Source organism: Sinocyclocheilus grahami, unplaced genomic scaffold (genome assembly GCF_001515645.1).
Source record: "Sinocyclocheilus grahami isolate Dianchi unplaced genomic scaffold, SAMN03320097.WGS_v1.1 scaffold155.1, whole genome shotgun sequence".
NCBI classification, from domain to species: Eukaryota; Metazoa; Chordata; class Actinopteri; order Cypriniformes; family Cyprinidae; genus Sinocyclocheilus; species Sinocyclocheilus grahami.
The window spans coordinates 21,551-36,779 of record NW_015505334.1 but is presented as its reverse complement, the minus strand read 5'-3'; the positions used below and the strand labels follow the sequence as shown (position 1 = coordinate 36,779).

At 38.6% G+C, this 15,229-nt stretch overlaps 1 protein-coding gene across 1 annotated transcript; it reads left to right on the top strand.

Moving 5' to 3' along the window:
• The first annotated feature begins 515 nt into the window (after window positions 1–515).
• On the top strand, window positions 516–11,966 carry appbp2 (amyloid beta precursor protein (cytoplasmic tail) binding protein 2). Its single transcript, XM_016282121.1, has 13 exons — window positions 516–879; window positions 3,004–3,092; window positions 4,062–4,213; window positions 4,295–4,418; window positions 4,535–4,703; window positions 4,785–4,874; window positions 4,972–5,039; window positions 5,133–5,238; window positions 5,351–5,475; window positions 5,976–6,061; window positions 9,466–9,656; window positions 9,845–10,010; window positions 10,909–11,966. Exons 1-13 carry the CDS (start codon window positions 742–744, stop codon window positions 11,169–11,171), a joined length of 1,767 nt encoding a protein of 588 aa, XP_016137607.1. The 5' UTR covers window positions 516–741; the 3' UTR covers window positions 11,172–11,966.
• The last annotated feature ends 3,263 nt before the right edge of the window (window positions 11,967–15,229 follow it).

Here is a 15,229-nt window from a genome sequence, read left to right as displayed (position 1 = left end):
CACACAACAGCACATTCGACTAGGAGCAGGTACAATTCAGATATCTTAAAATATAATTGTGACTAGTCGAAACTGAATTAGAGATATCTCTAATTACCTTTGCGTATGTGTGACGCCCTATTGAAGATATATATGACGTCATTACAGATATCTTAAATGGAGTTTGACTAGTCATAAAGTATTTAGAGATATCTCTAATCCGATTTCTTACTAGTGCAATTATAATTGCAGATATCTCTAATTGTCATTGTGTCTAGTCTAATTATAATTATGACTCGTCAAAATACAATTGTTCCTATCTTAAATTATATTTATGGATCGTCAAAACAAACTTTTAAATGCTAAAAAGGCTTGCCATACTGACTCCCTTTTGCAGCTAGCCTCTAGCGGCCAGTTGACGAATTACAGTTTAAGTCACTTCCGTGTTGGCTTCACGAGAGAGAGCGGGAGGTTGCCGCCCGGTTTATCGCGCTAGCGGGGCTCCAGCGCTACGTCATTGCCTGAAGTGTCATAGAGTGGGCGGGGCATCTCGATCGGGGATGAGCTTTAAACATGAGAGCATAACCTTTGGGTTGTGTTGTCTAGCATAACAGTCCGTTTCGATCTCAAAAAGCGCTTCCAGCTGCGGGGGTGTATGAGGAGCATCAGAGTAAAGAGTTTTACCTCGATCAGGTAGCGAAGGAGGTGAAAGTAGGAGTGGAAGAGGGGGGGCTGTGGTTGGATTTAGTGAAAAAAAACAATATGGCCGCGGTGGAGCTGGAATGGATCCCTGAGACCCTGTACAACACCGCTATCTCAGCCGTGGTCGACAACTACGGCCGATCGCGACGGGACATCCGCTCTCTGCCTGAAAATATTCAGTTTGATGTGTACTACAAGGTAAGAAGGAAAGCGAATGGGTTCAGTGCGGAACAAACGTCAAAAGCATCTGACACATTTTCTTAGCAGCTCGGCTAACAAACACTGAAGCGACCTCTTAGTGGAGCGCTGGTTAGGAGACACTCGAGCTACGAGACGATGTAACCGTTAAGGTTGTCTGTTTTAAGAGTCCATTCGTTTTCTGAGTGGCAGTTGGTGTGAAGACTGGTTGAAGTGGACACTGTGTTCCAGTTATCTGAGCCTGTAGCTTATCTACAGCTCTCTGGGACTCGACACTAGTTAACCATATCAAATTGTGACATCTCACTTTTTCCCCTGTCAACCTCATTTTCATGCGAGTATTTAAACCATAACCGTGTTTCTAACGACTTCATAAAACAAGACAACTGACATGATCTGTAAATGTGGTTTGAATGGTTTGTCAGCAACTAACGTTAACGTTACTGTGAAAAGTGTTCATAAACACTGTACAGTATAAAAGACAGTTATTAGACAACACAATAATGGAGGCATTTTAACACTTAATATTAAAAATACTTCTAAAGCATGTATTAAGTAGGTAACGCATTTTAATACATTTATTAGAATCCAGTTGCATCTCTTATTATTATTTAATGCACCATGAGCTAACATAAACTGAAAATGAACAGTTGTTTTTTTTAATTAACTAACTTTAACAAAGATTAATAAAAACTGAAACAAATGTATTGTTAGTTAATGCTTTAACTAGTGTTAACTAATGGGACCTTATTGTTAAGTGTTACTGCACAAATTTATGAATGGAACCATACATTATTTATTTTATCTTTTATTAACCTTTATGTAATGTGAAGTATGATTTAAAAAAACTATATCAAATGTTGCATTGTTCATGTGGTTTGAGGCCACTTAGTGCAAACTGCTTGACTTTACTTCTTGTCTTTTTCATTTGATTAGCCTTTTTGGATATTTAGGTTGGCCAAATATGTGATTAGAATGTTTTTTTTTTTTTTTTTTTACGAAGGCCATCAGAATTTATTGTCCACTAATGATTGAGGAATGATTTGAATTTTGTAAATATTGAGCATTTCTGTGTTACCAAAGAGGGGACTACATTTATTACTGTAGTATGTCAGTGGAGTTGAAATGACTTAACAAGTCAAGTTTAACTGAAACCCACAAGACCAGAAAAGAACGTTAATTGACGTAATTGTTCTTTCTTTGGGTAGTTTGGAGACTGTAGAAATCTTGTCTAACACCTATTTATTAAAAAAGTTCAATTCTATTTAGAATAGTGATTCTCAACCAAGGGGAATTCTGAAGGGGGGCTAAAGATGACTTAAAAAGATTTTAAGTAAGACATGACATAAGCATTAAAATGAAGTTATTTCTCATGTGACACCATCAACACACACTTACGTTCTTTCTTTCTTTCTTTCTTTATGACGAACTAATATTCCAAGTGTCTTGAAAATGCTGAATAAATGAGGTAGACTTATTTTTGAAAGTGTGATTTCTACATGTGGAAAAATCATCTTATTATTCCAATTGTATATAATATACTTTATACTATATGCTAATATACTTTGTAAATATATATTTTTTCTGGTTATGCCAAATTCTAAAATATTTTAGAAATGTTAAATACAAATTTAATCAAATACAAATACAAATGTTAAATCCTCCTTATCCTTAATCCTAAACCCTGTAAATCAAGAACAGCTGGAAAAGTCATGGGGCCTTTGAATATTGTTGTGGACTATTTGGGGCCTTGGAGTCAAAAAGGCTGACAACGACTAAATTAGGATGATCATAGTTTTTAGCTTCAAATATAACAGTAAGGGTTAAATTACTCTGTTGTGAAGATAATTTAACCATTTAATCTTCGCATTGTTTTTCATTGCTTTTTTTTTTTTTGTACAATCAGGCTGTTTGGTGTTGGATACCAGATGTGCCATATCACAAACAAAATATTATTGGCACACACATTGGTCTTGCACAAACTTCCTGATTGTACATTCTGTTTTCATAATGGCTACTTTTCCTGGTTTTCTGGCTCTTGGCATCCCCAAGGGAAGGCTTGAGTTGTCTTTGTGTCACATGTACAATAGGGTCAGCAATCTCACATTTCTTCATGTGTTCCAGCTTTACCAGCAAGGCCGGCTCTGCCAACTGGGAGGGGAGTTCTGTGAGCTGGAGGTCTTCGCTAAAGTCCTCAGGGCCTCTGACAAAAGGTATTTGACAACCGAGTTCACTTTTACTCTGTCTGTAAAGATAATATAGCTCAAAGCCATATTTATGGCCACTCTGAATGAGGTTGTGTGTGTGTGTGTGTGTATTTTGGGCTGATGATTCAAATCTCACATGATGTATAGGGCGAGCATTCATTGGCGTCTTCACAAGACCTGGTTATAGAGTAATTTATGTAGTGATAGACTTCATCATGACTTAGAAACAGAAAAAAAAAAAAAAGTCATACCACAGCAAAAATGTATTTGATCATGCTTGTACTAATTTTTTTAACGGTTACGTATTATATCTTAAATATAAATGAACCATTGTTTTGTGAATTTTGAGTATTATGTCAAATCATGTTGGGTTTTTTTAATCATTTTTACATGCAATATCTTATTTTATGTCAATAAATTGTATGTACGCTACCGTTCAGAAGTTGCTGCTCAAGAAACATTTCTTATTATTATCAATGTTCAAAACAGTTGTGTTGCTTAATATTTTTGTTGTAACCATGGTACAATTTTCTCAGGATTCTTTAATGACTAAAAAGTTAGAAAGAACAGCACTTATTTGAAATATAATTTTTTTACCAGTGTAAAAGACTTGACTGTCAATTCTGATCAATTTAATTCATCCTTGTTGAGTCAAAGTATGAATTTCTTTTAAATAAAAGTCTTACTGACTGCTAACTTTTGAATGGTAGTGTATATATGTAAAGTGTATAGCATATTGGCATTATATCAGCCAAAACTCTTTTGGTCCACCAGTAGTAATATTACATAGTAATATTGCTGTTAGTAGTGTTATATAATAATAATATTATAGTGTTTGTCATTGCATAAAGTTAAAGAAGCATCCTTATACCGTCACCTCAAAAAAAGCAACTAAAAATTATGCAATTAATTTTTTTAAATCTCTATAATCATTGATACTCAGATGAAAGACTGAGTACATATTTTCTTCCACAGGCATCTCCTACACCACTGCTTTCAGGCTCTAATGGACCACGGTGTGAAGGTCGCTTCAGTCCTGGCCAACTCCTTCAGCCGCCGATGTTCATACATCGCAGAATCAGATGCGCATGTGAAAGAGAAAGCTATACAGTTTGGCTTCGTTTTAGGTATGGCTCCTGTGACACACATTTCTGCTCTTTTAGCTTGTAATGACAAGCTGTTGCAATAATGCTTTTCTCGTGTATCAGGTGGCTTTTTATCAGATGCCGGTTGGTATGGAGATGCAGAGAAAGTCTTCCTGTCTTGTCTCCAGCTGTGCACATTACACGATGAGGTTCTTCACTGGTATCGAGCAGTAGAGTGCTGTGTGAGGTGAGTGAATGGTTAACTTGAGCCTCTTTTAGCTGTAAATGTCATTGATCATTATCAGCATTGTGTAAGTGTTATTAATGTCTTATTAATGTGTAATTGTGGATTTTGTATGCCAGGTTACTTCATGTGCGTAATGGCAACTGCAAATACCACCTGGGAGAAGAAACTTTCAAACTGGCCCAGTCTTACATGGACAAACTAGCCAAACACGGCCATCAGGCTAATAAGGCTGCCCTGTATGGAGAACTGTGTGCCCTACTCTTTGCCAAAAGCCACTATGATGAGGTAAGTCCCTTTGCAAGTATCCCAGAAGTCAGTTTGGAGAATGGCTGCTCTATAGCTTAATGTATTTCTAATGTGTTGCAGGCTTATAGGTGGTGTATAGAGGCTATGAGGGAGATCACAGTTGGCTTACCAGTGAAAGTAGTAGTCGATGTTCTCAGACAAGCCTCTAAGGTCAGTGATTGTTAGATCTTTGAGTTTTTCTAAATCTATGTGAACTTCTGTTGCATTAAATAATGAATCTAAAAAACCTTCTCATTGATCCCTGCAGGCTTGTGTTGTTAAGCGGGAGTTTAGGAAAGCTGAACAACTGATAAAACATGCAGTCTTTTTGGCACGGTAAGTACTTCTTTATAAAGCATGGGTGGTGTTGAAATTTTGTTCTGTTTGACACCAATGAAATGCCTATGTATTTCCACATTTTGTTTTCAGGGAACATTTTGGGCACAAGCACCCAAAATACTCAGATACACTACTAGATTATGGATTTTATCTCTTAAATGTGGATAATATCTGTCAATCAGTGGCCATTTATCAGGTTAGCCAAGATTTACTTAAACTTTCGGTTCTTTGCAAGTATAAATAAAAAAAATTTCTCATTCTTTCAAAGGCTAGGTGATTTACTTGTTGTTGATGTGTTTTACCTTCAGACTGCACTAGATATTCGACAGTCAGTGTTTGGAGGAAAGAATATTCATGTTGCAACTGCACATGAGGACCTGGCGTATTCATCCTATGTCCATCAGTACAGCTCTGGTAAATTCGACAACGCACTGTGAGTATCTCAATCCCGTCCTGGGCGCATTAGTTACATGTTCAGAGAAAGACTTATTTAATATAATTTTGAACAGTAATTGCGTCTGTGTCAGGTGGGTAAATGGACTGTACAAGTGTTTCGTGCACAGCTATTCTTGCGCTCTAAATCATAAAGGGCATATCTATTGCAGATGATTGATGGACGGATGACTCTTATGAGCAGGTTCTTTTAAAGAATTGTTAAAGAAAACTCAATTGTTATCTGTTTGAATCATTCTGAATGAATCCTTCACTGAATTAACTTGCAAAATTAGAACCATTACCATTAGAACTTTTATACCATTTTATTTGTCCCTCGAGTGTTAAGAAGTCCATGAAACAGATGAACAGTAGTTGCCCTAACCTTTAACACAAAGTTTTTCTTGTAGAACTGTTTTTTGTTCTTTGTATTTAATTTTTTTCATGGAAGTGTTTATTGAATAACATGTACTAGTTTCATACTTTGAAATTTGCTTTTAGATTCCACGCAGAACGTGCCATAGACATCATAACTCACATTCTCCCTGAAGACCATCTGCTGCTGGCCTCATCCAAGAGGGTGAAAGGTGAGACTAGCACTTTGAAAAGCTTTCATAACTTTCTTTATTCACAGCTGCATTACTGGAATGACAACTCAGGGTGTCCGTGGGGTCTTAAAAAGTATTAAAAGTTGATAAATCAATTTAGAGAAAATTAAGGCCCTTAAAAAGTTTTAAATGCCATTTTCCAAGGTATTGCATTTTGTATCATCTTTTTATTATGTATATTTGTCCGAATAGTGGGGTTCTGTGTAGTTTATTAATGGAATCCCGCAAGATTTGACGTCATCCGTTACGGCTCTCACTGACTGACTGCGCCGCTGTGTGATAGCGCGGGGCTTGTTGATCACGCTCTCGCTGAACTTCTGACCATTACCGCACGCTCCCATCCGCTCCCGTGATTTTTGTGTCCACTCCCGCAAACATTCTAATATTGTATATAATTTTCACGCATCAGGGCACCGCTATCAATATGTGGGTTATTTAAAGGGGTCATATGATGCGATTAAAACTTTTCCTTTCTCTTTGGAGTGTTACAAGCTCTTGGTGCATAAAGAAGATCTGTAAAGTTGCAAAGACTAAATTCTCAAATCCAAAGAGATATTCTTTATAAAAGTTAAGAGTCAGCCACACCTACCTAAAACAGCTCATTCTAACACGCCCCCACATACCTACGTCACTATCTTGGAAGATTTGCATAATGCCGCCCAAATGTTCACGCAAAGAAAGAAGGCGTAACTTTTATTCTCGCTGTAGTATTGTTGCGGCCGCCATGTCGTGAAGGCGTTGTGAAAGTGAAACTACTTTGTTTGTCCTTCCAAAAGAGGACGATATCCACTTCGTCATGCCTGGAGCTGATCCGTGCTAGTTGCTGAGGAAATACTACAACTTTGCGCTGTGGATCGCCGGATCGGCTTTCACCGTGGACGAAGCAGAGTCCAGCCCGGGGTCATCACATGTGGTTGCTGGAAGCCTCCTTCGTCGAATCCTCCAGCCGCGCTGTTCTCAAGCCCGCCGCCTCCGCTCACTCTAGCCGCAGGCCGTTCCTCACGCTAGCCCCCGGCCTCTGCTCTCTCTAGGCCGCCGCCGCTCACTCTAGGCCGCCGTGTGTGACGCTGTGTTTCGTTGTGAAACCGAAAATGCTTTGTTTGGCTTTCCAAAAATGGACACAACTAGAAATCAGTGGTTAAGTTGTATTTACAACACTGTTCCAGAACACTTCAACCCAAATATTCAGATGTGTGCAGCACATTTTATGGAGGACTGTTTACTGATCCTGGTAGAGTAGAGTACAGTTTTTATATTTTATATTTTTTATATTTAAAGCAAGTTTTTTGGGCAGTGTAGAGGAATGTCTCGTTTATAATGGGTTTTCATGTTTTTGAATCATCGCTCCAGCCTGACAGGGCATCATCACAATATGGTGAGGGGTGTAACATTTCCGTCACACGCTTGAGGTATTCGGCCAATCATAACGCACTGGATAGCTGGCCAATCACAGCACACCTCGCTTTTCAGACCGATGAGCTTTGTAAAAATCGACGTGTTTCAGAAAGGCGGGGCATAGAGGAGAAACAATAATGTACAGTATGTGGAAAATAATGTGTTTTTTAACCTTAAACCGCATAAACACATTTCATTACACCAAATACACAAAATAATGTTCTTTTTAGCAACATCATATGACTCCTTTAAATCCCTTTTGAATGAGCCCTTGCAGTTCACTTTCGATTTCGCGATCGCGCGCGCACTGTGTAAAGGGAGCACACTGGCATGGGCTTGGGATGCACAATTAAAATTATGTAATACTTGTGATCATTATTTTACCTTCCATGATCATTCAGACATGATCAGGTGCAGTACTGACACTCTGTCAAGTCTGCATCTGCATCAAAATCGACATCTTTTGAATATACTGTGTGAACTCATTGCCCCGTTAGCTCGTAGAGCTTTATTTCTGAGCCCTTGCAGTTCACTTTCGATTTCGCGATCGCGCGCGCACTGTGTAAAGGGAGCACACTGGCATGGGCTTGGGATGCACAATTAAAATTATGTAATACTTGTGATCATTATTTTACCTTCCATGATCATTCAGACATGATCAGGTGCAGTACTGACACTCTGTCAAGTCTGCATCTGCATCAAAATCGACATCTTTTGAATATACTGTGTGAACTCATTGCCCCGTTAGCTCGTAGAGCTTTATTTCCCCTCCTCAGTAAGTTTTGTCAGTTGTTTTGTTTATTGGTCTAATTCTTGTTTCTTGGGTTGCATTGGTTAGTCACTCAATTAATTAATTTGAGAATTCTCTTGTGCTTCTTTCCCCCCTTCTGAATTATGTTGTATTGATAAGGAGTTATCACAAAGATGGGTTTTCATGTTTTTGAATCATCGCTCCAGCCTGACAGGGCATCATCACAATATGGTGAGGGGTGTAACATTTCCGTCACACGCTTGAGGTATTCGGCCAATCATAACGCACTGGATAGCTGGCCAATCACAGCACACCTCGCTTTTCAGACCGATGAGCTTTGTAAAAATCGACGTGTTTCAGAAAGGCGGGGCATAGAGGAGAAACAATAATGTACAGTATGTGGAAAATAATGTGTTTTTTAACCTTAAACCGCATAAACACATTTCATTACACCAAATACACAAAATAATGTTCTTTTTAGCAACATCATATGACTCCTTTAAATCCCTTTTGAATGAGCCCTTGCAGTTCACTTTCGATTTCGCGATCGCGCGCGCACTGTGTAAAGGGAGCACACTGGCATGGGCTTGGGATGCACAATTAAAATTATGTAATACTTGTGATCATTATTTTACCTTCCATGATCATTCAGACATGATCAGGTGCAGTACTGACACTCTGTCAAGTCTGCATCTGCATCAAAATCGACATCTTTTGAATATACTGTGTGAACTCATTGCCCCGTTAGCTCGTAGAGCTTTATTTCCCCTCCTCAGTAAGTTTTGTCAGTTGTTTTGTTTATTGGTCTAATTCTTGTTTCTTGGGTTGCATTGGTTAGTCACTCAATTAATTAATTTGAGAATTCTCTTGTGCTTCTTTCCCCCCTTCTGAATTATGTTGTATTGATAAGGAGTTATCACAAAGTAAGTCTGTTTAGTTGTGCTATCTTACAATCAATATATAGTAAATATAAGTTAGTGTCGCCAATGTAACCGGTTAAAACTTGGAGTGGTGATGATGAGGTCTTAAAATGTTTGGAAAGAGTCTTAAAAAAGGTCTTAAAAGGTATTAAATTTAACTCCATGGTTCCTGTATATACCCTGCAACTTTAAGATGGCCCTTGACAGTTCAAAGTAGGATTATCTTTTCACTCATCAATCAGTTTGTTTAGATTTTTTTTTTTTTTTTTAATCATGTTACGTCAAGCTAATTTGTATATCCGATCTTCCATCACAAGCCCTAATCCTGGAGGAGATTGCCATTGATTGCCATAACAAAGAAACCGAGGAACGCCTCCTGCAGGAGGCCCATGATCTGCACCTCTCCTCCCTGCAGTTGGCCAAAAAAGCTTTCGGAGAGTTCAACGTTCAGACGGCAAAACACTATGGGAACCTGGGCCGCCTCTACCAATCCATGCGCAAATTTAAGGTCCTTATTAATTCTTATTTAAACCTGTGAGAATGTACAGGTGTTATAAGATAAGTAAATCATCACAAGTCGATCATTGTGCAAGCTGTGTGTTTTTGGTTTCTCTTGTGTAAGCTAAACTCAACATAAGAGTGCTTTTGAGGTTGCTGTTGGGCTGACTGAACTTTCCATTGTGTGATTTAATGCAGGAGGCAGAGGAGATGCACATCAAGGCCATTCAGATCAAGGAGCAGCTGTTAGGACAGGAGGACTATGAGGTGGCTCTGTCAGTGGGACACTTGGCCTCGCTCTACAACTACGACATGAATCAGTATGATGACGCAGAGCGCCTGTACTTGCGTTCCATCGCTATTGGTGAGGGTTACTTTTGTTGCTAATGCAATTTGGGTGGGAGTGCATGATATCAGTACCATTAGTTAATGACCTTTTTTGCCGTCTTTTTAAAAAAAAATATTTTTATAATTTGATATTGGATATACATGTTGGACAAAATTGGATATTAATTGTAATGCTCATTTCCATTGTTTTTACATTTCATTTACCTTTGCTGTCATCTAATGCTTAAATCGTTTTTTTGAACGGATTAACAGTTTATTTTTTACATTTTTAATTCTTGATTTTAATTCATTTTTTATTTAAATGCTGTTTATTGTTAAAAGCAAATCTGAGGGAAAAAAATTTATATCCATTTTTTTTTTATTTTGTACATTATGCTGTAATGCCTAAATTCACTTAAAATGAATCATTTTAGTTTTTAGTGTTTTATTTTTAGTCTGTTTAGATAGTAGTGAATTTATCAGTAATGAAACATGAAAATAATTATTTATCTATATTGGCCACAATTTCAAAATCTTGCATCCCTAATTGTGGGTAATTTATAGCACTGTTAAAATTATTTTATGCTTACAAAGGCAGCATTTATTTGTTCAGAGATATAGTAAAAACAGTAATATTGAGATATCTTATTACAATTTTAAAATAACTGTTTTCTATGTTAATATATTTTAAAATGTAATTTTTTTCCTCTGATGGCAAAGCTGAATTTTCAGCAGTCATTACTCCAGTCTTCAGTGTCACATGATCCTTCAGAAATCATTCCAATATGCTGATTTGGTGCTCAGGAAACATTTCTAATTAATATCAATAGTGAAAACAGTTAATATATTTGTGTAAACGGTAATACATTTTTACTGACTCCAAACTTTTGAGCTAAATACCTAAACATAAACCATATGTCTGTTGTTTCCTTCAGGCAAGAAACTGTTTGGAGAGGGCTACAGTGGACTGGAATATGACTACAGAGGCCTGATAAAACTGTACAACTCAGTTGGAAACTACGAGAAGGTCTTTGAGTACCACAATATTCTGTCCAACTGGAACCGTTTAAGGGACAGGCAGTTTGCAGTAGCCGATGCGCTGGAGGACGTCAACACGAGCCCCCAGGCCACAGAGCAGGTGGTGCAGTCTTTCCTGCTTTCCCAGAGTCACGGAGCCGGACGCCCCTGCTTAGGCTAACAGCCAGGAAGCCCACCAGAAACATAGATGTGCACACCCACCCCCATTTTGCACCCTCACATCCATTTATTCATTTAAGTAGTCAGGACAGGCGGGAAGTGTGATTTATTATCTTGAGCTTGAGCTCAAGGACTGTCAATTCACTTGTACCAGCAACTCCCCAAGCCCACTTCCTTAAAATGGGAGAAAAACAATGGCATCTGTGCGACCATGTTAAGACTCATGATGGATAAGCAACCATTCATTGAATTTGTTCACTCTCCTTCGAAGAACCCGACTATTTCTCTGACTTCAAGAGGAGTTGAATAAAACAAAACAGAGCAGTCCGACAAAGACGGAAAACTTCCACACCCTCTGTTCTTTTTTTATTTTATTTTGTATTTGAAGGAGAGTCGCTCCACACTACAGGAATACTTTGTTTATCACTGCATTGTCTAAATGTGGAGGAAACTGCTCAACGCAGCTCCCACAGAACGAGATTCGACGGGAATAGGCCCGTCATTCATATAACCGAGTGAAGGAACATCCATAGACGTCCGTGTCCCCATTAACACCAGGATTAGAGCTTGACTTCATGTAATGCAAAGCTTTGCATTTGAGGATTACCTGTGTGCTCTTTGGAAAATGAGACCAGCCATGTTACATTATGGACCATTGTTTATTTTTGCTTCTTTTTTTATTAATAATTCATGTCGCGTGTGGAATTTACGGACCAGTGGGTTTACGATTGCTCTAGATACCTTGTTTTAAGTTCTCTTCTGGTTTTGTATTCCCTTAGTACTGACATAGCTTATTTTAAACTGCCAATAATTTATATGCAAGGTATGCTACAACTTGTAGGTGTAACGTTGCAAACGGATGAGCCAAAATGACTTCTGTTCGTTATAATAATACGTGTGCGACCACAGCTAATTGCCATAATATGAACTAAACAGAGTTAGAGGATGAGTTCACAAAGCCGGCTTTCTGTCATAGCGGAGCCTTATTCATGCACACACACACACACACACACACGATATAAGCTGAAGCGGTGATAGTTACAGGACCAAGTTTCCCAGATCGTTGTTGTTTTCCTTTCAGAGCTCGACCCCGGGTGGTGTAGATTAACACCCCTGGCCCACTGCCAGCTGACTGGACACACAGAAAAAAGGGCTGCGCGCAGCACCTGTCTTTGTGAAGAGGCTTCCCTGCTGGGGAACCTGCGGTATAGTGCACAGGGGTGTGAATCCACACACGATTGTGTAGTAGCAGTGCAATATTTGCTGAGCGCACCTGTACCACTCCAAAACCAATCAGTCTGACTCATTTCACTGCCGCTCCTCTCTCGAATATATCCAAAAGCCACACAGAATCGCAACCAGGTTGACAACATTTCCAGAACATTTCACAAGTTGAATGAGGACCGTTCAGATTAAATTGGCATCCTTTTGTCACACCTTCATAAAGAACTCATTGTTTTTTGCTGAAACAAAGCCTTGCTGCAGGCTAGTCATGTAGAATGTGCTTTTAGTGTCTCGCCACATTTGAGCCCCCAGCAGGCAGCACCGGGACCCCAGATCGAGCTGAAGTCCCAGCCTTAGTCTTAAAGGACTCTCAGCTGGCGGGGATCTGCTTTGTCAGCTTTTTTTTGAGTAGCTCGTAGAACGAAGCCTCCACTTGCAGTTTTTCAAACACCTTTAATCCCGTAAACCAAGCAAGAGATCATCTAGGGCAGGGGTGTCCAAACTCGGTCCTGGAGGGCCTGTGTCCTGAAGAGTTTAGCTCCAACCCCAATTAAACACACCTGAACCAGCTAATCAAGCTCTTACTAGGCATACTAGAAACCTAAAAGGCAGGTGTGTTGAGGCAAGTTGGAGCTAAACTCTGCAGGACACCGGCCCTCCAGGACCGAGTTTGGGCACCCCTGATCTAGGGCATGTGAGGGACTTTATTTAGCCCATTTTCACTCCTTAAAAATCCCTTTATTGTTACATTTGAAGTCTGATTGTGAAGAACCAGGTGGTCTTAAAAGGATAGTCCACCCCAAAATGAAAATTCTGTTGTAATTTTCTCACCCTCATGTCATTCCAATTCTGTATGCATTTCTTTCTTCTGTGGGACATAAAGAAGATATTTTGAAGAATGTTGGTAACCAAACGGTTTCAATTTCCATTGACATCCATTGTATGGACAAAAAATACAATGGAAGTCAATGGGAACTGAAAATATCTTCTTCAAAGTATTTTCTTTTCAAGTTTTGGAAAAACGTGAGTGTGAGTAAATTATGATAGAATATTAATTTTCGAGTGGACTGTTCCTTTAATACTGTATTTGAGGCAGCAAGTGAAGGACAGGAATTTGTCTTGGTTAGAGAGAAGGAATATTGTAACAAATAAACTGTGATCTTGCACGCTTTGTAAGTGCATTTCCATTGACTATGTGCTGTAATGGACTGAATTAGTGGAGTTCTTGTATCAGATGATGAGTTTAGGAATATGAACATCAAATGTAAAAAAATAATGCACATGGGAAACAAGCTTGGTGGATGCTGAATGAATTTATAACGTAGCTCTGATTGCTTGCTTCTGAATGTCAATTCAAGGGCTTATTTGTCAACCTCAAGTGGTATTTCCTGATTAGAAAAATGGTTGATCACTGTTGATCAAATCCAAACTGCTTCTCGATCTGAATTGGCCACAGTTCCCCAAAAATCAAAGGTGCTTCTGGATCAAACGTTCTCTTTGTTTGCATGTTTAAGTAGCTGTATATAGATGTAGATGCATTGCTACAAGTGGTTATTGTCCCAGTGAGCTCCATAGTGACAGAAAAAAACAGTCTTATACTGAGCAGTTAATAAATATCCCATGAAATAAAGAGAAAAAATAATTAACTTTGTGACTTTGAAGTGTTAAACTGATCACAGAAATTAATAAACTGCATCCTCTGACAATAAAAGCAATCCTGTCACTACAACTTTTCTTGAAAATCTGCCCTCAGAGAGTTTGAGAATGTAATGAAGGGTTGATAACTGATACAGTGGGGCCTTTTAGATGCTAATTATCTTTATGAAGTCCTCAGACATGCTGCCACGTGTAGATTGTGATTTAGCCAAAGTGCTGTTTCAGATGGGTGATGGCGATCCTTGAAGTAACAACCTATAAGTGGACGTGATCTCTTATGATTTTCTTTTCTTGTCTATATTGATTGGAGACACTTTAGAAGAGTTTTTGATCAAATCCAATGACAAAGAAGAGGACAATTGTGTTATTTAACATTGATACTGACTGTTACCCTGGAAATGTCAGTAACCTGTGCCACAGTGAGCCTTTGCTTGGATACTCTTCAGTCACTGGCTTTATGTAACTCACTCTCAGTAAAGTCTGCTGTACATTGTACATCTGTAACCACCAAAACATTATTAAACTTGTTTGTATCCAGCATTGTGAAAATCTGTAACTACTTCTAACACACAAAAAACAATATAGAGCTGTCTAATAGACTGCAATGAGCAATATTGCTTCTGAAGTATTAAAGTTGCTTTATTTTTTGCCTTTACATGATTATTCTCCACCTGTTCCTGAAGTCGTTGTGATATGTTTAGAGTCCATGACTTGAATGAATGCGACGGGATCCTGCAAAAAACACTCTTTTGGGTGGATTGGTGGCTGAACAAACAATTGAGAATAAAAGACTGTATTCGGCACGTGTACGTCTGGAAGAGATTTACTGTATCTGTACTTGAACATGGCTACTTTAAAGTTTTTGAGAACTATTATTAATCTAATCAATTATACACTACTGTTGGATTTTTTTTTTTTGGTAATACTTTTATTCAGCAAGGATGCATTAAAGGGGTCATATGGTGCGATTTCAAGTTTTCCTTTCTCTTTGAAGTGTTACAAGCTCTTGGTGCATAAAGAAGATCTGTAAAGTTGCTAAAGACTAAAGTCTCAAATCCAAAGAGATATTCTTTATAAAAGTTAAGAGTCAACCACACCTACCTAAAACAGCTCATTCTAACACGCCCCCACATGTCTACATCACTATGTGGAAATATTAGCATAATGCCACCCAAATGT

Coding starts and splice junctions, on each gene's coding strand:
- appbp2 (XM_016282121.1), top strand. CDS start 742: ATGGCCGCGGTGGAGCTGGAATGGATCCCTGAGACCCTGTACAACACC. Junction 5,239..5,350: donor AATCAGTGGCCATTTATCAG/GTTAGCCAAGAT, acceptor TTTTACCTTCAG/ACTGCACTAGATATTCGACA. Junction 5,476..5,975: donor GGTAAATTCGACAACGCACT/GTGAGTATCTCA, acceptor ATTTGCTTTTAG/ATTCCACGCAGAACGTGCCA.